The 24,813-nt window shown below is 37.7% G+C and overlaps 9 protein-coding genes across 9 annotated transcripts; 6 read left to right on the top strand and 3 right to left on the bottom strand.

Moving 5' to 3' along the window:
* Positions 1–64: 64 nt before the first annotated feature.
* Positions 65–914, top strand: C9374_013770 (uncharacterized protein; the record flags this gene model as incomplete). The annotated part of the gene is made up of 2 exons (XM_044689683.1): positions 65–271; positions 456–914. The coding sequence occupies 2 exons, from the start codon at positions 65–67 to the stop codon at positions 912–914; spliced, it is 666 nt and encodes a 221-aa protein (XP_044541723.1).
* A 202-nt stretch (positions 915–1,116) lies between these two features.
* Positions 1,117–7,955, top strand: C9374_013771 (uncharacterized protein; the record flags this gene model as incomplete). The annotated part of the gene is made up of 12 exons (XM_044689684.1): positions 1,117–1,119; positions 1,357–1,625; positions 1,709–2,247; positions 2,535–2,540; positions 3,551–3,591; positions 3,664–4,006; positions 4,153–4,287; positions 4,383–4,438; positions 4,529–4,621; positions 4,699–4,998; positions 5,087–6,329; positions 6,472–7,955. The coding sequence occupies 12 exons, from the start codon at positions 1,117–1,119 to the stop codon at positions 7,953–7,955; spliced, it is 4,512 nt and encodes a 1,503-aa protein (XP_044541724.1).
* Positions 7,956–8,026: 71 nt separating this feature from the next.
* C9374_013772 (uncharacterized protein) lies at positions 8,027–9,067 on the bottom strand (the record flags this gene model as incomplete). Its single annotated transcript, XM_044689685.1, has 1 exon — positions 8,027–9,067. One exon carries the CDS (start codon positions 9,065–9,067, stop codon positions 8,027–8,029), a length of 1,041 nt encoding a protein of 346 aa, XP_044541725.1.
* Positions 9,068–9,141: 74 nt separating this feature from the next.
* C9374_013773 (uncharacterized protein) lies at positions 9,142–11,609 on the bottom strand (the record flags this gene model as incomplete). The annotated part of the gene is made up of 3 exons (XM_044689686.1): positions 9,142–9,964; positions 10,037–10,730; positions 10,790–11,609. The coding sequence occupies 3 exons, from the start codon at positions 11,607–11,609 to the stop codon at positions 9,142–9,144; spliced, it is 2,337 nt and encodes a 778-aa protein (XP_044541726.1).
* A 518-nt stretch (positions 11,610–12,127) lies between these two features.
* Positions 12,128–13,677, top strand: C9374_013774 (uncharacterized protein; the record flags this gene model as incomplete). Its single annotated transcript, XM_044689687.1, has 2 exons — positions 12,128–12,581; positions 12,623–13,677. 2 exons carry the CDS (start codon positions 12,128–12,130, stop codon positions 13,675–13,677), a joined length of 1,509 nt encoding a protein of 502 aa, XP_044541727.1.
* Positions 13,678–13,884: 207 nt separating this feature from the next.
* Positions 13,885–14,820, bottom strand: C9374_013775 (uncharacterized protein; the record flags this gene model as incomplete). Its single annotated transcript, XM_044689688.1, has 1 exon — positions 13,885–14,820. One exon carries the CDS (start codon positions 14,818–14,820, stop codon positions 13,885–13,887), a length of 936 nt encoding a protein of 311 aa, XP_044541728.1.
* Positions 14,821–15,221: 401 nt separating this feature from the next.
* Positions 15,222–18,571, top strand: C9374_013776 (uncharacterized protein; the record flags this gene model as incomplete). Its single annotated transcript, XM_044689689.1, has 3 exons — positions 15,222–17,883; positions 17,959–18,068; positions 18,155–18,571. The coding sequence occupies 3 exons, from the start codon at positions 15,222–15,224 to the stop codon at positions 18,569–18,571; spliced, it is 3,189 nt and encodes a 1,062-aa protein (XP_044541729.1).
* Positions 18,572–18,778: 207 nt separating this feature from the next.
* On the top strand, positions 18,779–20,289 carry C9374_013777 (uncharacterized protein; the record flags this gene model as incomplete). The annotated part of the gene is made up of 3 exons (XM_044689690.1): positions 18,779–19,265; positions 19,373–19,695; positions 19,774–20,289. The coding sequence occupies 3 exons, from the start codon at positions 18,779–18,781 to the stop codon at positions 20,287–20,289; spliced, it is 1,326 nt and encodes a 441-aa protein (XP_044541730.1).
* Positions 20,290–20,376: 87 nt separating this feature from the next.
* C9374_013778 (uncharacterized protein) lies at positions 20,377–24,541 on the top strand (the record flags this gene model as incomplete). The annotated part of the gene is made up of 4 exons (XM_044689692.1): positions 20,377–20,383; positions 20,444–20,868; positions 21,008–21,527; positions 21,600–24,541. The coding sequence occupies 4 exons, from the start codon at positions 20,377–20,379 to the stop codon at positions 24,539–24,541; spliced, it is 3,894 nt and encodes a 1,297-aa protein (XP_044541731.1).
* Positions 24,542–24,813: the final 272 nt, after the last annotated feature.

Here is a 24,813-nt window from a genome sequence, read left to right on the forward strand (position 1 = left end):
TTGCTTTTCACCTTTCCAACAAATTTTCAAACAAGAACAACACAAAAAAATTGACAACAACATCATGACTCAAGATATTCTTGCCCGTCTCGAGAAGTGTGTCTCTCGATTAGAGAAGATTAACTTTTCATCGAAAGGTGGCCAAACGAGTGGTGGCAGTGTTGGATCTTCAACAGCTCCACAAGTCGTTGCCTATGATGAGTATTATAAATCTCAGGTGGTTCCATTATTGGAAACTTGTGAAAAGATCGGAGGTGATCTTGCAAAAGCTGTACGTGTTTTTTTGAAGCAAATCTGATGATATTCATCAATTTCTGTTATTTTCATTCATTGATGATGATGATTTTGTGGGATTCGGATCCGATGTGAAACTGTATCATTCACTTCACATTGGTCGCATGAATGACCACTCATTCAAACACATCAACAACAACAACAACAAAATTCACACACAGAAATCCTTTATTGAAGCTGGCTTCCATGGTTTGAGTCGTGTCATTCAACTCTCCTCCACTCACAGTAAACCTGCCAGTGATGCCGTTTTGGGAGAAATTTTAGAAAAGAGTGGAATTGGTTCAGCACTTTCTCAATCTGCAGATTTTCGTTTTAAAAACTTTAAGAGTTCACTTGCCAATCATTTATATGTGGTTGAGGAAGGTTTGAAAGTGGTCTTGTGGCCCACTTCTACAACTGCAGTGAGTTATGTGAAGGAAATGGTGAATGCTGTTCAATTTTACACAAACAAAATTCTAACTTCTACAAAAGGAAACAATGATGCCGAGTTGCACAAGGCATTTGTGACTCAATGGAAGAATGCTATTGAGGAACTGGCTGTCTATGTGAAAGAGTATCACATGAGTGGATTGAATTGGAGTAAGAGTGGAGAAAAGGCTTCAGCCAATGCCTTGCCATAATTTATCAAGTACTTCTCGATCAGGAAGTGTTTAAGCCATGTGTTTTTTGAAACTAAAAACACTTGTGAATTATTGTGTGTGAATTGTATAATAGTTCAACAACAAACATTTTGACCCAACCGTTCTGGCGTCAAGACAGTGCATGTTAAATTTGGAATTTTTTTATTGTTGAAAAAAAATTCGTTACTCAATTTTTTAAGAGATGGTACGTTCCGTGCTTGCTTCATCATACACAAGCCTTTAACAACACATATTTTGTTATTGCTTTCCCAAATTCTGTGTTGCTACTCACGACAATTTTGAATCCAAATTCTATGGTTGTATCATCATTCATTTCAATTATATTTCCCTGATATGCTTGAATCAACATGTCTTGACTTTGTTGTATTAATACCATTGCTTCCCACCCATTCCATCCTTTTCCATGAAATCATCAAACCAGTCTGAATCCCCACAAAGAAGTCCACACAGAAGCCCACCTCATCATCAAGGCAGCCCACATTCACCTGGCCGTCGTGATGATAGATATGAAGAGAGAAGATACGACGAACGCCGTGATGATAGGTACGATAGCAGAAGATCCTATGATGATCGTCGTGAGAGAAGATATGAAGGCGGCGGCGGTAGAAGATATGATGACGAGCCTCGTGGAGGAAGATATGAAGGTGGAGGTAGAAGATATGACGATAGAAGAGAAAGAGAAGATGATTTGTAAGTTGTTGTTTTTGTAGAGCATGTGTTATGACATATCATCATGTACACCACCAAAATCTGCGAAACCTGGCACTCCACAGATTGCAAGCCGAAAAGTCCAAAGCTACATCCCTCTTTGTGGGTAGTTTGGATCATAACATTACTGAGAATGACTTGCGCGATACCTTCTCCAAGTTCGGTGTTGTTGAAAGCGTCAAACTCGGAGTTACAAAGCAAGGACGCCCTCTAGGTTATGCTTTTGTTGCTTTCTCCAACAGAGATGATTGCGAGAAGGCTTACAACGCTGTCAAGGACGGTGAAGTTGGAGGTCAAAACCACAAATGGGCCGTTGACTATGATGTTGGTAAGGAAAAGAAAATTCAATTAGGTATTCCACCAGCAGGACCAAGAAGAAGATATGGTGGTTCCTCAAGAGGCGGCGGAAGAAGATATGACGATGATCGTTATGGAGGTGGCTACAGAAGAGATCAAGGTAGCAGATATCATCCATACAGCAGAAGATCTCCACCATACAGAGGTGATAGAGGTGACAGAGGTGATAGACCATCTCCTCATGGTGGCTATCCAAGATATGGAAGCCCAAGAAGATCTCCAATGTATGATAGACCTAGAAGAGACCGTAAGTTATTGTGTTGACTATGCTTGTGAGGCATTATTTTGAATTAACCATTTGTCATGCACACCCTTATTGGGTTAATCGGACAATTTCGCCCACCCATTACGAATTCATGCATGTTTCTGAAATGATGCCGCTCCAACCTGATTGTATCACCGTGGTAATCGGTTGTGACCCTACCATGATCTGTGGACGACTTTTTTGGACAATGTGAACATTTCCCCACAATCTTGGATGAACAAAATGAATTCCTTGCATGAACTTTTCACTCCATTGTCACAACACTGCAGGTGGAAGTCCAAGAGGCAATTATTAGACATTCATTCCAAATATACCACAGAGACTTAAATTCTCAACAGCAAGCTAGTTAGAGAAATGTCTGAGAGAATATTGAAATAAAACAGATGTAGACTAACAAGAGAGAAGAATAAGAGAAGAACACATATTTTGCGTGAAGTGTTGAACAATTCCAAAGAATATCAACATGATCTTGATCGAGATTTTGATTGCGAACAACAATCAAATAGAACATCTTTATCATATCGAACGTCTTAGACCGAGTTGATTTGTGAACATGACCATATTGACATGAAATTTAGAATTTTTTAAGGCATGTCAATACGCGTTGATTCGAATCGAGAACAGTAATACTTGATATTGCTACAATCGTCATACAGAATGTCATTTTAATTCTGGGATGTCATGAACAGCATGATACAACAAGGAATTAAAATGATCATTTGGGCATGTCGATTCACAATATTGAGCATGAACGCTTCTCGAAGGTGCCTTATCATTGGCCATTCTTGCATTAAGGCAGCTAGCTCTGTTAAGGTAAGTACACTTCTTCATTCCAACACAGTCATGTACCTGTGACCGCTCGCTGTGTTCAACAAATAAACAACACGCTAATTAATTCGCTATTCACGCATGAATTGTTTTGTCACAAATGAGCATGAACAACCTCTTGGAGGAATATGGAGAATTCAACGGGATTTTTTAAAATAATTGAGCGGACTGGTATCAAGGTTTACAACAAAAATTCGCGAAACCACACCCAAAACGTTTTTGGCCTTGATCAAGCTGGTGCCATCATCAACATTTCAAAAAAAAATCAACGAACGAGTGCTTGGGGTGAGGTAAGCATATTATTGGTGACCTTTGACCTAATGGTTCACTTGCTGCAACAACGACTCTTTTTGTAGATCAGCATTCTCTTTTGTGAACCAGATCATCATATTGTGTCATCTTGCGACAGCATCATCAAATTCTGTACAAACTCCTTCACGTGTGGTATTTTGACAAGCCAATATTATTGTTGAGATTATATTGTATCACTGCACGACGGTAAGTATTTTCATTTTAATACCCGACTCTGAGCAAAATATTTGAAAATTCTTTTTCCTCCAACGGTTGCAGCTATTCAATACAATGAAAAAGCTTTGTATTCAACAAGCACAACGTCACTCTGCAAGCAAAAGCAGCCAGAGTAGCACTAAATCTGCTGCTGCACAGATCCTTGCTCAGCACAAGGTGAAAAAGAGTCATTCCCTTGCTTCGTATCAGGACTCTCTCACTAACACATCAAAGGCCAATTTTAGTTCTTCCAAATTCAGCTTGAGAGAATTTGAAAAGTTACTTGTGGCAAACAGAGGTGAAATTGCAACAAGAATTTTGAGAACTGGTCACGAAATGGGTATCAGAACTGTTTCAATCTATGCCAAACAGGATTCTTCCTCTATGCATCGTTATAAAGCAGATGGTAAGTCACTTGTTTTAGAAATTACTGGTTTTTGATACAATGACATTTGTATTGGAATATTGCATTTCTGTGTCTACATTCATCAATTTTCATTCATTCTACCGTTTGAACCAATCGCTACTCCATTCAATGGTCACTTTGATTAGAGAGTTATGTGATCGCAAAGGACAGAACTGAACCATTAGGTCCTGTGGACGCCTATCTTTGCATTCCTGAGATTGTCAAGATTGCAAAGGATAATGGTGTTGATGCCATTCACCCTGGTTATGGTTTCTTGTCAGGTATGTGTTTGATTGAATTGTTGAATGAATCTCAAATTTTGATTGTAAAATGATCAAACAATTTTGATCACTTTTGGTTTGCTCGGAATTTATAGAGAGAGCCGATTTTGCAAGAGCTTGCAAGGAGAGTGGAATTACTTTTATTGGACCAGTAAGTTTTCAATTTCATCAACGTTTTAATCTCAACTTTTCGAAATATTGTCAATTACTTGCATTACTGACCTAATCATTTATCATACAGACTGATGATGTCGTAGAGGCACTCGGAGATAAAACCACTGCTAGAAAACTGGCTCAACAAATTGGTATTCCTGTTGTTCCAGGTACTGAAAGTGTAAGTTGTGAATCTTTAATTGTCATCATTGAGTTCTGATTTGGGATGATAAAAATTGACAAAACTTAATCGACTAGGCCGTGACAAGCATTTCCGAAGCCAAGAAATTCTGTGCAGACATCAACTTCCCTGTCATTCTCAAAGCAGCCCATGGAGGAGGTGGTAGAGGAATGCGTATCGTTCGTCGTATGGATGATCTTGAAGAAGCTTTCCAAAGAGCATCTTCCGAAGCTTTGAATGCATTCGGAAGTTCAGCAGTTTTCATTGAAAAGTATGTGGAGAATCCTCGTCACATTGAAGTACAAGTATTGGCTGATAAGTATGGAAATGTGGTTCACTTGTATGAAAGAGATTGTTCCGTTCAAAGAAGACATCAGGTATGTGAAAAAGTTGAAATTTGTGTACATGTTGTTATGAACATATTGTTGCTTACTTTCATGGATTGACTCTACCTTAATTTAACAGAAAGTTGTTGAGATTGCTCCAGCTCCACATTTAGATCCTCAAGTCAGACAAAAAATCCTCAACGATGCCACTCGTTTGGCACGTCATGTGAAATATGTCAATGCTGGTACTTTTGAATTTCTAGTAGACTCCAATGGTAAAGATTATTACTTTATCGAAGTCAATCCAAGACTTCAAGTCGAACATACAGTCACTGAGGAAATTACTGGCATTGACATTGTTCGTAGTCAAATTCTCATTGCAGAAGGAAAGAGTCTTGAAGAAATTGGTCTCAAACAAGAGCTCATTCACGTGAGAGGAGCTGCTATTCAATGTCGTGTCACTACTGAAGATCCTTTGAATGGTTTCCAACCCGATACTGGTGTCATTGAAGCATTCAGAACCGGAGAAGGAATGGGTATTCGTTTGGATATTGGTTCAGGATATGTTGGCTCAAAGATTTCACCATTCTATGATTCTTTACTCGTTAAGGTTATTGGTAAAGGTCTCACCCATGAAGAAGCAAGCAACAAATTGAGAAGAGCTTTGGCAGAATTTAGAATTCGTGGAGTGAAACATAACATTCCATTTTTACAAAAAGTATTGTCACACGAAAAGTTCTTGCATGGATATGTTGACACTTCATTCATTGATACCACTCCAGAATTGTTTCAATTCTCATCGAGTGGAAACCGAGCTCAGAAAGTTCTTGCATTCCTCGGAGAAACAGTGGTCAATGGGCCAACAACTCCATTGGCTACCAATTTGGAACCTTCTCGAAGAGATCCAATTATCCCTGAAACACCAAAAACTGCACTTCCAAAGGGATGGAAACAAATTTTGGACGAACAAGGTCCTGAGGCATTTGCTAAGGCCATTCGCGAGAGCAAACCTTTGTTGATTACTGACACAACGATGCGTGACGCTCACCAATCATTGTTGGCCACTCGTGTCAGAACCAAAGATTTATTAGCAATTGCACCTTACACTGCACATGCCATGTCCAAGTGTCTCTCATTGGAAATGGGAGGAGGTGCCACATTCGATGTCTGTTTGAATTTCCTTAGAGAATGTCCATTTGACAGATTGGCAAGATTAAGAGAAGCCATTCCTAACATTCCATTCCAAATGTTGTTCCGTGGCAGTAATGCTGTGGGATACACCGCTTACCCAGACAATGTTGTTTACAAGTATTGTAAAGAGACTGTCAAGTATGGAATGGACATTTTTAGAATTTTCGACTCGTTGAATTATTTACCAAACAGTATGTACACTTGTGAACTTGTTGAATGACGAACTATTTTAATTATTATTTAATTCATTATTATTTATTTACTGATCACATATGTTATTTGTGAATCGTTCAACACTATTTGTTAAAATTACAAAATATTTTCTCAAATCAGTGGAATTGGGTATTGATGCTGTTGGTAATGCTGGAGGAGTCATTGAAGCTGCCATCTCGTACACTGGCGACGTGAGTGATCCAAAAAAGACCAAATACAATCTCGAATATTATCTCAAACTTGCTCGAGCTCTGATCGAAAAAGGCGTTCACATTCTGTGTATTAAGGACATGGCCGGATTATTGAAACCAGAAGCAGCTACAATGCTTATTGGAGCTCTTCGTAAGGAATTCCCCAACACTCCCATTCATTTACACACTCATGATACTGCTGGAACTGGTGTTGCTACTGCACTAGCTGCAGCTCAAGCTGGCGCTGATATTATTGACGCTGCCATTGACAGCATGTCAGGAATGACCTCTCAACCAAGTTTGGGAGCTATTGTAGCTTCCTTGCAAAACACTCCTCTCGATACAGAACTTGATTTGAAACAACTTTCGACAGTTTCGAATTATTGGGAACAGGCTCGAGGACTTTATGCTCCATTCGAATGTACTACCACCTTGAGAAGTGGTTCCAGTGATGTCTATACTCATGAAATTCCAGGAGGACAATACACCAATTTACAATTCCAAGCATTTAGTTTGGGATTGGCAGATCAATTCCCAAAGATTAAGAAAGATTATGAAATTGCGAATCGACTTTTGGGAGATATTGTCAAAGTCACTCCAAGTAGTAAGGTTGTTGGAGATTTGGCTCAATTCATGGTTCAAAATAATCTCAGTGAAAAAGATGTCATTGAGAAGGCCGATCAATTGTCATTCCCTAATTCGGTTATTGAATATTTCGAAGGAAAATTGGGAATTCCATATGGTGGATTCCCAGAACCTCTCCGAACCAAAGTCATGAGAGGACAACAATCTATTGAAGGAAGACCAGGAGCATCCATGCCATCTCTCGATTTTGACAAGTTGAAACAAAAATTGTTGCATGATTTTGATTTCAACGCCTCAGAAGCTGATTTGTTGTCATATGCCTTATTCCCTAAAGTTTTTGAAGATTACTTGCTTTTCAAACAACAATTTGGTGACGTTTCCAATTTGGGAACTCGTGAATATTTCAAGGGAATTAAGGTCGGTGAAGAAATTGAAATTGAATTGGAGAAGGGTAAAATCTTGCACATCAAATTGAAAGCTATTGGTGAAGTTGGAAGTGACGGAAAGAGAGAAGTCTATTTTGAAGTGAACGGACATCCAAGATTGGTTCTCGTTCAAGATAAGAAATTATCGAAGGAACTCAAGATTCGACCAAAAGCAAGTAAGAAGGATCCTAATGAAATTGGAGCACCAATGCCTGGTAAGGTTATTGACGTGAAGGTGAAGGAAGGAGATAGAGTGAAGAAGGGAGACACATTGATTGTACAAAGTGCCATGAAGATGGAAACTCAAATCAAGTGCAATACCGATGGTGTGATTAAGACATTGGCTGTGAAGGTTGGTGATGAATTGACAGGTGGAGATTTGGTGTGTGTCATTGCACCTTAATGATTGAAAGTTGTGACGTCAATAAAATTAATTATCGAATAACAATTTTCGCTACATTGGGATCATTCGGTTTATTCATTGTCCATCTGAGGTCTGTCAAATTCAAAGATAGCAAACACAGGAAGATGGTCTGATATTGTTGCACCTTCTTCGTCAATGTTGCATTCTGTCAAAGATGACTTCAATTCTTCGTTACAAATAATATAGTCAATTCTTGTATTAAGCCTCGAGGAACCAATGACCCTGTCGTCATCCAATAAATCATTGGGATGACATTGTTTCCAACAATCCACTTTCGATACAAGATTCCTTTGTTTGTACTTGTCATCATCATCTTGATCATAAAATTCATCATAGTCATCATTCTGACAATATTTTCCTTCAAATAAATACTCAGCAATCATGGTATGAGCAGGTTCCCAACCCCATTCTATTCTTTGATTCTTGATCTTGTTCCAGAACTCGGGTGTATAATCGTCATCTCTCATGGAATTAAAGTCACCCATTAAAATATAGTTTGCTGTCGTCTTGGTATTGACACTTTCATCATTTTTGTGATGCGTGGCAGCATGGCTTTTATGTTGTGTCTTGTTCATTTGATGGTTTGGTTTTTTATTGCTTTCCTCCTCGTCATCATGTTCCTCCATAAACTCTTCCATAAATTTCACTCCTCGTTTCATTTGTTTCATTCGCTTCTTTTCTTGAACATGATCCAAATGAGTTAAAAACACAAATGGCACATGAACATTGTCAATTTTCACTCCAACTATACATCGATCGTCAGCAATTTGTTCCGAAGCACCCTCAAGAATTTTAAATTTACTCAACACTGCATTGGATTCATAATAACCATTGGCATTGCCTTCAAAATATTCATATTGAGATTTTCCTTGTTGAATTTGTTTTTCATTCAATTCCGATAGGAAATATTGAAATTGCGAAGTGGAGACTTCATTCAAGCCAATAATGTCATAATCTTTTATCGTTAAATATTTGAGTAATCGATTGAGATTACTTTTGCCTTTGGCTGTGCAGAAATGATGAATATTAAAAGTACAGCAGGTGAGTGAGTCTTGCTCGTGATGGTCTGTGTGTATTGGTTCTTGGGACATTTTTTTTTGTGCTTGAACTTCCAAATTCGAGTTCCGAGTGCATTCTTTACAAAATTCAACCAAGTTTTGGTTTATTAATTATTTAAACTGAAGACATGGAATGTAGCAATCAACAAGAACAAGATCCATTCCAATTTCATGGACAGTGCAGCAATTGAAATGGAGGCTCTTGGTTTTCCAGACACACCGTTCGACTTGCTTGAAGGAGAAGGCCGAATCATGGAAGAACTTGGTTTCTTACTAGGTTCGACCACTGGTCTCGTTGAATCTGATTTTTCATATTTAAGCAAACCAATTTCTTCAACTGGAATTTTTGTAAAGTTATATTTTCCAAAATTGGTCTCATATTCATTGCCTGCAATCATGGTGAAATTCAATTGAGATGGATTACCAAAGACACTATATGGAACATCGAATGTGTTGTTGGCATAGGTTGAATACGTACTGACAGCTGGTTGTGAAATGGCAGTTTTGGTCGAAGCTGAAATTAAATTGAATTGAACTAAATTTCGATAAGGAGCAAAAGGAGTGTCTTGTAAAATGGTCACCAATTCAGGATACGAGTTGATCCAAACAGAACTTGTGTTGAATGGAGTTTTTAACAAGTTATCCATCAGAGTTTTTGGAATTTCAGTTTGATGAATCCAATTCAATCCTCTGTCATCAATGTGAATACTAATCGTGTTGTTGATGAATAAATTGTTAAAGACGTGATTATTTCGACCACCTCCAAGTAAGAAACCTCTATAACAATTATAAAAGATATTTCCAAAGATAAAGGCAGATGAAAAATTGTCATCGAGATACAAACATGATCCACCATGAGTTCCAAGACCTTTGACATTGTAAATTAAATTGTGTTTGATGATATTGCCTCGTTGTGTCCAATCACGTCCACTGAAAGGTGAAATATATCAAAAAAAGTTTAAGGTTTTGAATTGGATTTTGATTAAAGAAATGAATACTCACCTGTAGATGGCTCCAGCATCTCCTGTTGCTTTACAAACATCATGAATCTTGTTGTAAGAAATTTCATTATTATTTCCTCCCCACTGAATGGCCAAGTGATCAGAATCAAAGAATTCATTATGAGTAATTGTAATTCCAACTCCTGACATGTATACAGCACCTCTATAGGTTTTACCAATTCTGGTAAAAGCACTCACAGTATTGTTCATGACCAAAGTATTACTTGGTGTCAATGTCATTCTGTCACCTCCAGAAACTGAAATACCTCCTTGTCCTGTATTAGAAATTGTGTTATTCAATACAGTATTGTTATATCCTTGAAGAGAAACCGCTCCTCCTCCAAATCCATTAAAATTACAATTCCTAATGGTCACATTTCGAAGTTGATTTGCAGAACCAATGGCACCTCCTCGAGCAATTCCAAAATCCAAACTGTCAAATACTTGTGCATTGGCAGCTATGGAAAATAAGGCAGAAGCGACAGAAATATGTACATCAGTGTCTTGTTGAATAGGAGCAGGAGGCCAATAATAAACCATTTCATCATGTATGACATATTCTCCAGCTTGATCGAGTTCACTCAAAAAGTTGACCAGGAAAAAAGGTTGTCCAGTTTTGATGCCGTACATCACGCTGGATGTTTTAAAAGTGATGGAGCCTTCGCTGGTAATATCGGAGAGTGGTTCATTGGCATCTGAATTTGGGTGTCCATTGTAAAATGTGAACGAAAAGATTATTCCATTGTTAACTTACCTGCCCAATCGTAATAGTAAAATCCAAAAGCAAATGGATACTTTTCAAGAGGCCATTTGGGTCTATTCACTGCCAAAGAAGCATTAAAATTCATCCAATTCGTTCCATTGGTTTTTCCAACTTTTAAATATTGATCCACGACAATTCCTGGATCAGCAACTGGCATGGTCGTGAGTTTGTTTGGATAACGAGCCACTGTTTGAGGAAATTCCTTAAAAAACAATTCATTACCTGACGCCACTGAACCATACGCAAATCCACTCGTACGAAAAGGAGCGAGTTGTGAAGATTTGAATCCAGCTTGTGTTAAATTGCATTGCAATACATTTCCCTTTGCCTTTTCAGGAAGCATGTTAAATGCAGATGGATTGTTGGAAGCAGTCACGACATGCCATAATTTTGCAGGAAGAGGAACACCTCCTCTGATTTTCACATCTCCCAATTTACTTCCATTCACTGGTTTCCAAATCACTGGAGAGTTTTCATCATTCAACAAGTTTGACTTTGAAATGGTCGTTGTTGAATTCACATAATACGTTCCAGGGTAAAAATTCACAATGAAGGTAGTATTGCTAGTGTAGCGTCCACTGTTTTTCATTGAATTTAATGTCGTGACTACCTTGTTGAAGGTTAGAAATGGTGAAGTGGAATTACCAGAATTAGTATCACTTCCGTTTGGCGAAAGAAACAAATGAATGGTGTTTGGAAATATCTGAGCAAAGGACCAGTGGTTTGATTCAAGTAGTAACACGGTGCATGTCGTCACGAGTAACAACATTATGATTCGAAGTGAAGAGGTCATGTTGAGGCTTTTTGACATTTTTTTGATGCCGTCAAATTGGTGTTGATTCGGATGTTGTTTCTTGTTCACAGGTTATATAAACCTGACGTAAAGTTGATTAGGAAGGTAAAATGAGGCAAGAATGAACCAATCAAATGGTGAGGTCGTTCAAAACAGAGAAAACCATGTCAAGAATCATTGATTTTCAACAACATCTTTCACGACCTGTTTCACTTGTTTACTATTCCTGTGAGGAAAGGTAAACAAAATCATCCACTAAATGAAAAAGGTGGGAATACGCATTTCGTCCTTTTACGAACAATGAACTCAACTACCCTTCTCATAACGCGGTTCATGTAGCCTCAGTGAAGATCAAGTGCAGGAAGGACCATTCTCCATTTCAAGAACAGCTGCGTCTCTATCATGAAAAGAAAGCTGCCGCTCTTCCATTCATCCGCAGTTTCAATTCGTGAGCTTGACATTTTCGGAATAGCAATTCAGGATACACTCGAATGTTGTTTCAAAACACTTGTAAAAAATTGATACATCATCCAACAATGATCGACTCATTCATGCCTTCGGAATCCATTATTCTTCACTCAATAGCAACAACAAATGACAACCAATGTCAGAGTGGTTGCAACCCTACCATAGATGATGCAATCTTTCGAGAATTAATGACTGATCCAACATTATGTTGTGATGAAATTGTTTCCGATTCAAATCTTCTTTTACAACACAAGTACGAGGAGTGCAGAAAGAGTTGGAATCGAGCCATTGACAAGTATCCCTCTCTCATCTTGTATTGCAACAGCCAATCTCAAGTTATTTCATGTATTCAATGGATTAGGAGGAAGAATATCAATATACTTCAACATCCCATTCGTATTCGTTCTGGTTCACACAGTTACGAAGGATTTTCAACTGACAATAAGGCAATTGTGATTGATGTTTCTCGAATTAAAAACATTTCCTTAAATGAACACCAGTCCACTGTGACCATTGGTGCCGGTGTGCAAAATGCAGAATTGAAAAGGCCCTACAAGAGGCAGGAGGTCAGTTTGTATTTCCTGGAGGTGCCTGTCCCAGTGTAGGAGTGGTTGGATATTCATTGGGAGGAGGTTGGAGTTTTGTTTCGAGAGCCTTTGGTTTAGGATGTGACAATATCATGGAATTGGAAATGATTGATTTCAATGGAAATATTCTCCAAGTCAATGAACATGAACATGCAGATTTGTTTTGGGCTTGTCGTGGAGCAGGAAATGGAAATTTTGGCGTCATTACATCCATGACCTTGCGAGTGCATCGAGTAGTACCTTCACATCCAATGGCCTCCTTAATCATGCTCAATTATTCTCATTGCTGTCCTGTGAAAATGGCTTCCATGGTGAATTCTTGGCAAGACATTATGAATCAAGCACCTTCGAGATTTAATGGAAAAATTAACATGTACCATTGTGGAAAGGATGGTATAGGTTTCAATTTGATTGCCGTTCTATTGGGAGAGAAACAAGAAGCTGTGAATTGTTTACAGGATTTCTTGAGTAAATGTCCGGATGAACCAGGATGGGACACAGGTGGACAATCGTCGTGTGTAGCCACTGTGGAGTACATGCCTATTCATGAAGTGTTTAAAGCCATTGGAGATATTCATCCGGAATATGAAACCTTTAAATCATCTGGAAGATTTGCGTCGAGAGATTTCACACTTGAGGAAATTCAAAATTTCATCAACATTGTCCAACACAAGCCACAGAGCTCCATCTATGCTGCCATTTCTCTGTATGGATTGGGAGGTGTCATTCATGAGGTACCAAAAGAACACACTGCATTTGCGTATAGGGATGCCAAATCAATAATTGGAATTCAAACTCAATGGAAAGATTCAAAGCTTCATGCCAACGAGAATTCAGAATGGGTAGTAGAGATGATGAAAAACGAAATAATTCCTCTCACCTGTGGATCTTTCATTAACTTTCCATTGCTTGAATTGGAGGATTACAAGAAAGAATATTTTGGTAGTGATAGAGAGACGTTGCAACGATTGGAACGAGTCAAGAACAAGTATGATCCATTGAGGGTTTTCACCTTCCCACAAAGTTTGTAGATGTTATTGATAACTTGAACATGGTTTCTTAGAGAATGTAAATTTGGCAGAAATGAAACCCATTGAAATTTTGAATATAGAACAAAGGCATCAACTACACAACGGGGAATATTGCTGTAAAACATAGCCATCAATTCGAAATTTACCTTAATGGTGAACATATCATGACTTAATGATTCATGTTTAGAAATGAGCGACCAATTATTATTACCACCTAATTTTGAGCCCTTTGTTGGCCGCTTTCACATTAAACTTTCCAGAAACATCACCCTCTTCTTCATCAATTTCTCCTCCGCGTCCATCCACACAGTAAATAAATTGTGACAAGTTTTCTGGAACTGTTAGACCTAGCTCCAGAGCTCCGCGCCTCATTGTATTCTCGTCAATAATCTTTTTCAGCTCGATATCGATTTCCCACTCACTGGAAAAATCATACACATAGGACATGTATCGATATTCATTGTTAAGTACATCATCGAGACGAACCTTACGTTCTTCCTTTCCTTTTTCACTCATGGTCGTGTCAGAATAAGTACCACGGTGTGTTTGAAATTTGTGCAAGTGGCAATCTGACCACGAGAATGCATTCATGATAATATCGTGGAAATGATGTAAAGTAGTGTTGAGAGTAGGAATACGAATCACTCGATGGAACTTGTGTGCAGGTAAGGCAATTTTCACTTCATAGAAATTGTTACTTGTTGAAGGAGATGCTTTGGCAGAACTGCTACTACTTCCGACAGAAGAATTTGCTTTGCCGGATTTTGTGGTTTGACCAGCAACCAACTTGGGAGCTTTTTTACTTGGTGGTTCAGCAAAGTCTTCATCTTCTTCTTCCTCTTCATCTTCGTCATACTCACTGTTCCATTCTTCGTCGTACGAGCTGTCATCACTATTTTCATAATCGCTCAAATCATAAAGATCTTTGGACACTTGTTCCATTTGACACCTGAACAACAAGGCGGAAAACCTATCCAATTGCCGAAAGGTTAATGGGCTTGTTCTGATCGTTTCACAAATTTCCTTCTTGTATTTTTCAATGAATTTTTGATCCGAGGATGGCAAAGGAGGGTCCTTTCGTTTTTTTTGTGCAGCCTTAGACTGTGATGATGATGAGCTTCCTGTTGTTTGCTTTTTTCTCATTTTTTTCAAAATAAAAATTGAATTTTTTTTACAATTTGATTTTCAAACTCCATCGTATAGTGTCACCCCTAATGTTGCTTCTTTGAGTTATCTATCGACGATTGAGCTCGTCATGGTTTTAATTAATTATGAATTGTTGTCAAAAAAAATGTCTACGTACTATGGCCGAGGTGGTTTCATGATTATAATTTTCATCACGTTGACATTATGGTCATTGGTTTGCAAACCAAATACGAACACTGCCAACTGCCATGATCTACTCTCCAACCTCCATTACCACCAACCAATCACTACCTTCGCTTTTCGTACAACCAAATGATACTCCATCACTACACCGGATCGAGCATAATTTTTCAATATTTAATGATGCACGGAATAATTCTCAAAATTTTACAAATTGCATGAACATAGAGACTCCCTGTCGGTCCATTGGCGAGGCTTTGAACGCCATTATTTATTTATATGAAAATGATTTAATTGAACGACTCGCTGCTCGTATCATCTTGTTAAGAGATGTTTCGGGAAGTTTAGTCTATTCCTATCAACAATGTCATAATTTCGATATCTACAGCAAGAACATTATATTTGAAGAGGTAGTAATATCTTCTTTAAATGACACTGAAACAATTTCAATAGATTGTTTTCATGCTATTTTTATAATAGGAACATCTGGAGTTACAAATGGATTTAGAAAATTAACATTTTCACACATCCACATGAAAAGAATGAGGTTTTATTGGAATGAAAACCCTCTACAGCAAGTGTCATTTCAACATGTGACGTTAGTTGATAGTAGATTTGAAGAAGAGTATATTTTTATGCCCGATATCATAAAGAAAGCACTGATTATTGAAGCTAGTACCATTCAAAAATCTAGTATCCAGTTACGAAATAATTTCTCCTTAGAAATAGCAAACTCTACCATGATGATGGCAAATATTTCTATTGTTTTTGGAGCCAATATAGTTATTTCTTCGTGCCACATTTCAAATTTTGAATTTAAAGTGCTCACCAAAGACGTATTTCTATCCTCACCACCTGCAAAGATTCAGAATTATGGATTCATTGTTGAGAATAGTTATATTGAAAATTCTAACTTTAGATTATATGGTTTTAACGAAATCAAGTTTAAAAACACACATCTCTATGCAACAAATTCTATATATCAATTATTTTCATTTTATAGCATGTTCTCCAACGTTGTTGCTCGATCAGGAAGACTACACATGTGGCTGGACAGAGTTAATGACGTCTCAATGTCAAATTGTAATTTTGATTCGTTGAGTGCGATCAATAGTGGCTCCCCATTGTTGAAAATTTCCTCCTGCTCGTCACTGACTCTTATTGGCATTATTAGCTCTAATAATATGGCCCCTCTTATAAGTGTTTCAACGGGTCAAGTGGTATATATTAACCACTTTACAGCATATAACAACCAAGATGGACCGTGCTTGAAAGCTGAATTGGGTCAAATAATTGGAGGCACTCTCTTTCGGATTAACGATTTTAATTTTACGAACAACAAGTGCTCTTCGAATGGTTGTGCCATCTATGTGGAGGCTGATGAAATACAAATGGATAATGGTCAATTGATGGGAAATCAGGGGAAAAACGGCGGTGCGTTGTTTGTTAGGAGCAAAGAACTACGCTCTATTATAATCAATTTCTTTAACAATGTTGCATTGTCGAAAGGAGGAGCCGTATTCGTTGATTCTCCTACAGTATCATTTGTGGCTTGCAGATGTGACGGTAATATGGCATACTTCAGCGGAGGGTGTGTTTATTCTCAACAACCAATTCCACGAACAGAGTTATATATTTTTTTCAATAACAATGTTGCAAAATCGTATGGAAATAATGTTGGAACAGAAATACAAGTAACAAAATATCAGATGAAAGTACATTATGGCCAATTCAAGGTGATCACATTTAAAAGCAATTATACCAGTGTTCCTGAAATATTTCTTTATCCAGGACAAGAACTTCCCTCTATAGACCTTGAAATTTGGGACGTTAGCAATACAAAGATTTTGTTTTTGGAGTCACCTTTAAGGTTGAAACTTAATGATACCTCCCAAGGTTTTTCCATTTACAATCAAAATAATTCCAACACTCTTTCATTAGAGTCACTACAAGTAACAATCAATAATGCGAGTCAACAAGTTCTAAATACGAACATCTTCATTGATGATCACACTAGTATAAGCATTCCAATTAACATTTTACCATGTCCTGAAAATAAGACACTCGAAAAGACTCTCAACGGATTTGTTTGCATGGATCGTCCACACATTCCCTATGAAATTGTCGTTCCAACAGTTTCTATATTGACATTAATATTAGCTGGCATAATTATTATTGGAACATATGGTATTACTCGAATTGTGAACTCGATAGCTTCCAGGCTGAGAACGTTAAAGGAAAAAGAGCAGGCTGAGAAAAGAATGGAAACTAAACTTATTGAAAAGAGAGTGGTTTTAATGAGCCACAATGAAGACCATGAAATTCACACAGAATATCATACAATGGAAAACGCACCATTGTTGATCAATAGCACCAGCGATGGCGGGTCTTCGAATTCAAAACCAAAAACAACTCCACGATATACCAATTGGATTATCTCAATCAATGAAATTGAAATCATTAAGCGGATTGCTGAGGGAGGAAATGGTACAGTCTATTTAGCAAGCTGGAACGGAAACAAGGTTGCTCTCAAGTCACTGAAAAGTACGGGTCTTGCAGGCGACGAAGGAAATGGAGATTTATCAGAAGATGATGAGTTTGAAAAAGAAGCTGCAGTATTGGGAAGTATGCGTCATCCGAATATTGTTCAATTTTTTGGAGTGATTCTGGCAGGAAAAAACAAGTACATGGTTGTCGAATATTTAGAAAAGGGAAGCTTGGATAAATTGATCCATGCCTCTAAAACAAAAGTTGAACCATTGGATATGTACAGAAAAATTGATATATTACTTGGAGTTGCAAAAGGAATGCATTATTTACATTCATTGAAACCGAAAGGAATAATTCATCGTGATTTAAAACCAGCGAATATTTTATTGGGTAAGTTGCGAAATGCTCTTCGAATTATATGTTGTGTGAGATTTATTGGAACGTCCATGATTTTGCCATACATAGATAATAATTTCACAGCCAAGATTTGTGATTTTGGTCTAAGCAAAGCATGGAGTGATAGTTGCACGAATTCTGTCACCACAAATATTGGAACCTTATTTTATATGGCAAATGTAAGTTAGTGTAATGAAGGTCTATGGTACTGTAATTATTGAATTATTCACGGAAATGAATTACTTAATAATTTTGTACCGAAAAGGAAATGATTGGAGGCGACTCTTCATATAACCACAAAGTAGACGTATTTAGTTTTGCAATCATTATGTGGGAATTGTTTTTCGAGGAGAATCCTTATTTAAACTCGCAATCAGAAAAGCTTTTCAAATTCATGGAGAGACAAGATGGATCTGCCGACACCTTAGGTGTCAATGTGTTGTTCAGAGTGATGCAAGGTGCCCGACCAATAATTCCATTTCAAACTGAGGATCAAATGAAACAATGGGTACAAGAATATATGCATGATGATCACACTAATTCGAAAACTTCATTGGAGACCTTATATCTCATAATTCCTCAATACATTGAGCTCATGAAGGAATGTTGGAATTCAAACTATCATGAAAGGCCCGAGTTTGGTGAGATTTGTACAAGATTAACTCGGCTCATGACCTCTTAATCATGAACCGCACAAGATAAGCGAGTTTGTCCTCTTCTTATTAGATCTCCGTGTTTCAGAAATCCATGGAATCTGATTCAATGGATTCACATTCTCGTTCAACAAGTGCGTCCTTCCACTCGCGAGAACATTCTTGAATTTGGGTGTTACATGAGAAGCAGGATGGTCTTTCCCAAGTTCACAAAAAATCTGAAACACCCAACAATAATGGCCAACAACACGACTGCCGAGACCAACTATGTTGAGTTAGATGATTTGAAATCCACACTCTTGAATGACGACGCTGCAGCAGATCCACGTACTGATTATTACGTTTCGCAAGACAAGACCATTCATACAACCCTCTCCGAAGTAGCAACAAAGAAACAGAAAAAACGAAAATTACGCATCATTCTCTCAGTGTGTTTGCTTTCTTGCTGTTGTATTGCACTGTGGGGTGTGATTATTCTCTTTCTTATTGGTTGGTTTTCAATCGGAGATTATTTATGGCACGTTGCTTTTGGAATCGATCCCGAACATTGTGATCTTTTCCGAGAGAGTACCATTGCAAATTTTACCATTCTGCATGATTGTCCTCCTCTCACGGAGCCACAGAGTCAATGGAAAGATAAATTATCCAGGTATTGGGTTCCTCTGAATAAGACTGAAGCTGTGAAATTTAACAGTAGAGATGCTGATTGGTTACCGAATTTTGGTGAGTAGGACTATTTCTCAATTTGTACTGACATTGTACCATGAACATCTTTCATGAAACAATCATGAACTACTCTAATTTTGAAAATGAATATCATTGATATCAAGGACAAACGGAGATTGTTGGAACACTGTTAAAACAAGATTTCATTAATTCAACTTCAAAATTTGTAATTGTTGTTCATGGCTATAGAGTGTGTCGTTTTCGGTATGAAAGCATGCTACCTGCGGGAATTTTGTACCACCTAGGATACAATGTTTTACAAATTGATTTGAGAAATCATGGAGATTCACCAGTGTTCAAAAAAGTACCATATGTCTCATTTGGCAGTTTTGAACATTTGGATGTGTTGGGAGGAGTTGATTTTCTCACACAACGTTATCCATTTCTTGCAACAACTAATAACATTGGAGTGTTTGGAACATCTATGGTGAGTAGTAGTTTGTTCATATTTTGCTTGGAAATGTTCTATTTGATTTGCTAATTTTATCTGTATGTGACACATTAGGGAGCTGCAACATCAGTGGTTGCCTTTGCGAGAGAAACCAATCTTAAAGTCGCCTTTGTGGACTCTCCACCATGTGATGTTTTTGGAACGCTCTCGTTTGCTGCCAAGCAAGTCGTTGGTTCCTCAGCACTCGTCGACATTGCTCTTGCCGCTGTAAAAAGCGTCTCGATGATTAAGGCACCCTTAATGGGATTTCCTCCATTCCACAATGATCCCAAACAATTATTGACCAATTTGGATTTATCTGGAAATAGAAAATTATTCTTTTTGCAGGGAGTGGGTGATTTAGTGGTTCCCACGTTCAATCATTATGTCTGCTTGAATGCAACGATGGAATCAGTGACAAGGAATGGTTACTCACGAGAAAATGTCGAGTCTTTTCTTGCAGACATTCATTATCCCTTTGAAGTGAAAGATCGAAAAAGAGATTATTGTAACAATCATATTGCATTCATGTTTAATCGTTTGAACGAATTTGTGGACATGTTGGGAGGATTCTTTACAAGGAATTTATAAATTCACTCTCAAATGAACACCTTACATTATTTTCGCGTGAAAATAGATGGCAAGAGAAAATAACATGGAAATTCTTTAAACTCAACAATGCAGCGTAGGTAATCTTTGACTTCGCCACTATGACTGTTGACATTTTCAACTGAACTTGACAAAGCAAAAAAAATGTTCAAGAGCACATCAGCAGATGCCAGCAAGAACATTTGGCAAGAGATCATAACACCATCAATCTCACAGTCATCTTCTGCTCCAAATTGTGTCGTCGAAAATTTAATAGCAAACGATCCCAAAGAACCCGAAGACAAAGATCTTCATGTAGTGCCAATTCCACTCACACAATTCACTCTTTCACCACAACATTCGGAAGATTGTATTTTTAAAGGAAAACTCGCACCAGGAGTTTATAAATTATGTTTGGAGAGATTGATCAACGGTGATGAAGAAGGATCGAACCTTGAATTAATGGTTGATGCGGGCGATGCTGCACCAAGTAGTTTACACATCGTTCAAATGTCAAAGAGGCAGGCAACATGGTTGTCTTCGGAAGTTCAATTGTTCAACATGAATGGAGATGTTCAACGGGTAAGTAACAAATTGCCATTCAGATTTGATGTCATCATCACAATAACGACACTGGAAATCGTAACATGAATATATTCATGATGGTTCAAAATATTATTTCAAATTCATTTCCAATTTGGCCAAATTTTTATGTGCTCAGGATGACTTTATCCGTGTTGTTGTCAAAGTGAAAGCAACCACTCTAGTGACCTCGTGTACCTTCAAATTTAAACTGTTTGTCAAGAAGGTCAAATTATTCGAAGAATCTGACATTCAATTGTCATTTAACGACAAGAAGAAAATTCAAATTCCGAATGTGAGTCCTGGAATTTACGAAGTCATCATTTCTCCTGCAGCTCTCACAACGCGCGTAGCTCCACTTCACGTTAAAGTATGTGCTTTCATCAAGAACGCAAAACGAAAATCATTCTTCCATAATCAAGTGGCAAAAGGAGTGGTACAAACCGATGGATGGATTTCTGATCGATTTATTGTGTATAACAATGTTGAACAACAGGAGGGAAATAGTGCAACTATTGATGTAAAATTGGTGTCACCAGAACCAAAGAGATCATCTGTTGCTGGATCGCCAGGAGCCAAGAAAGGATCCTCGCCAAATCTGTTAAATTCTGCACCAATGGTGTATTCCATTACTGTTTTTCGTATTAGCACTGCAACTCGTAAGTACCAATGCTCGTTATATTCATCATTTTCATCAACCTTCTACATTGGTGACGAATTCGTTTTCACAGCAAGTACGGCTTCCATTTCACAAACTGAACTTCACTCTTTGTGTGGCCACTTGTTGACAAGAATTTACTATTCTCAATACATGAAAAGAAATGTCAGAGAGTTGGATTGTGTCATTAAACAATGTGAATACTATTGCAACGTGTTGCAACCAAGGTGTTCAGAAGAGCAATTATTCTATTTTCAACGAATTAAGGAAATTGCCATCATGAGAAAACAATATGTGAGAGAAGAAATTGAAAGTGAACGATCAGTGGGAATCACTCTTGCCAATTCGTCATTCCAACAAGAATTGGAGGAAAAGAAGCAGTTTAATGCTCACATTTACAATGCTCTTCATTCCTTTTCTCAATTGTCCACTCAACCCATTCACACTTTGTTACATGACCAGGTATTGGAGCAACCATACGAACTCATTGTTGTGGAAGAGAAATTCCATGCAGGAAAGAAATGCGGCCCATTGTCCAATTTACTTAAACTATTATATGAAACAATTAAGAAGGTCAGAGAGGGAATTGAAAATCAACAACATGTAGACGTATCAAAGAACGCTCTTCTCATCCAGAAAATGAGATGGCAAAAAATTGTGGACTCTGACGATGAAGAAAACTGGAATTCTCGACTTGATCCAAACCAAGATGAAATGTTTTTCTTACAAGAACAAACGGAGAGTATTTTAAAAGCTTCCGAAGATGTGAATTCTGACAACAAGCAAGACAACGCTAGAGATGGTGAACATGTAGAAAGCAAGCGTAGTATTAATTTAGGTTTGAATGCATTGATGGGAATTGCATTGTTCACACACAATGACATTGTGCTCGCTCCGCAAGAGCCAAATTATTTATTTGAAAAAGTTTCAAGTGAGCACTTCCAAACCATCTACAAGCTGGCACAATTCTTAATCGTTCAAGGTTTGAAGCATGTCAAGAAGAGTGAAATCATTCAACAAGCTCTCTCCAATGCAATCATAACCCACCAAATTGATCGATTGAATTCCATTACTCAAGAATTTAACAAATATATTTCTGAGGATGAAATTAAAAGAGTGGACCAAATAATTGATGCGATTCGATCTGAAAATGTAAAGGGATTTGGATTCTTGCTGAATCAACAAGAGTTGACTGCATGGAATGCATCCATGATGTCCTTCCAACTCACACAATTCAACTATGATCATCTAGTCCGCTCAGCTAAGCATGAAGGCTCTCACATTTTTGAGATTCAAGTGGACACCAATGGTTTTGACACGATGCGATCATTCTTCCAAAACTATAACGATGACAATTCCGCTGAATGTTCCGCTGGAGTCATTTCATTTATGGGTGACACTCACAGTGGAAAGTCAATGCTGATTAAGGAGGTTATTTATTCAGAATCAAAATTGGGAAAAAACAATCCAGTACCTAAAGAAGCTGATGAATCAAGTTCCAGTCATTCTCCTACATCAGCGAATGTCACAGGATTTGCATGCAAAAATCGAACAAATCTTGAAACCATGCTCTTGTTGGACATGGAAGGAAGCAATGGAGGAGAAAAATTGCCGGAAGAGGAAGCGAATCAACCAAAGTTCAATAATGTAGAAGAATTAGAAGAATTTATGAAACGACGAAGACTTTCTGCAAAAGAACACCTGTCACGACTGGCTTACACATGCTCTGATGTTTTTGTGTACGTTGCTGCTCTTGACATTGCAAACAATGCAGCAAAACAGCATTTGTTGGAATGTGTTGCTGAAGAAGCTCCAAAAGGTGTGCGTGATATTTTGGAGCCATCTCTTTGTCTAGTGTTCAACAAGTGCAGACAAGTCTATGACTCTGTGGAAGATTCAACTCGTATATTTTTTGAAAATCATGATCCACAACGGACATTGTTAAAATTCTATAAGAAAGTGACCGTAGTAACCATTCCTGATAAGTATGCAAGCCCAACCTATTTTGAGAAGTCACAAACGAAAGGTATTCGAATGAGTGGAGAGAAATTATTCAAGAAACAAGTTGTCACGTTCACCTCCACCATACTCGACATGCTTTTTGAACAAAAACAACGAAAAAAGGAGCATGGAGCTTTGTTGAAATTTAACTCGTTTAGCGCATTTTTTGGATGCTGTGTAGATCGTTTGAATCATATAGAGCCCTTCATGCTTTCCTCTTTGATTACGCAAGTCTTGATTGATTCCCAAGATTCTGAACTGTACACTATTCACAAGTTCTTTTCCAAAATTTATTTATTTTCTCCATTGAATAGAGAAAATTTTGTAACAGCTGTGAAAAAAGCTCTGACACTTTTACCATTAGTGTTTTTCAGAGATTTATATTCCAAAAATTTAGTTAGTACTATTGGGTTTGAGAATGTGATGAAAAGAAGAGATGAGTATTTGAACAAGTTAATAGATCAAGCCAAAAGGTTCCTTCAAATGGTTGACAAATCTAAACCATGTGATTATGTGTTTGGGGTGCATGGAAACAAACATTGTTGCAAGACAAAGAATACACATGGAGACTGTCATGTATGTGAAAAATCGGAACCGATGACTGTCAAAGGGTTATTCGAGTTCAAGGAATTGAATGAGCGTGAATTGGTAGCAATAGTGGAAAGTAATTTCACAACATTAATGCACTTCTATGATACACAAAAGCCAACATCGTCAGAATTTGAGAAGATTATATATCGGTGTCAACATTTTGTAGTATTTACAACAGTTTCATGGTTAAATGAGAAGAAGTATTGTAACGAACAGTTGTGCTGGTCCACAAAAGTAGAATGTCCAATTTGCTTACAATTTCCCATTGGCGGAATGAAAGAATTATCTTGTCAGCATCACAATTGTCAATCATGCTTCAAGTTGCAGCAACTGACAACAAAGTTTGATAATGAGAATATTTTATTCTCTGAGGAAACACAAGTCAAGTTGAGCTGTATTGGATGCACTTTAAACAGACAGTAATGAAATGAATTTAATTTTTTCAGGAAATGAAAGTGTTGAGATTTTCACATTCAAGCTTTGGCATCTAATGTGCCAAACTTGATCATTTATTACACCAAACGCATATTTATTTTGTGCCTCCAAAAGTTTCCGTTACGCTTTTTTTTAAACAACAAAAAATAACAAAAACAAACAGCAGTTTGTCCTTCTGCAGTAAATTTATCAAAATTCCGACTATGAAGAAAAGCATTGTTGAAGCTGGTAATCAGACATTGTTATAACATTGTCTTCAT

The sequence above is a fragment of the Naegleria lovaniensis genome (genome assembly GCF_003324165.1).
Source record: "Naegleria lovaniensis strain ATCC 30569 chromosome Unknown tig077, whole genome shotgun sequence".
NCBI lineage: Eukaryota > Heterolobosea > Eutetramitea > Acrasida > Naegleriidae > Naegleria > Naegleria lovaniensis.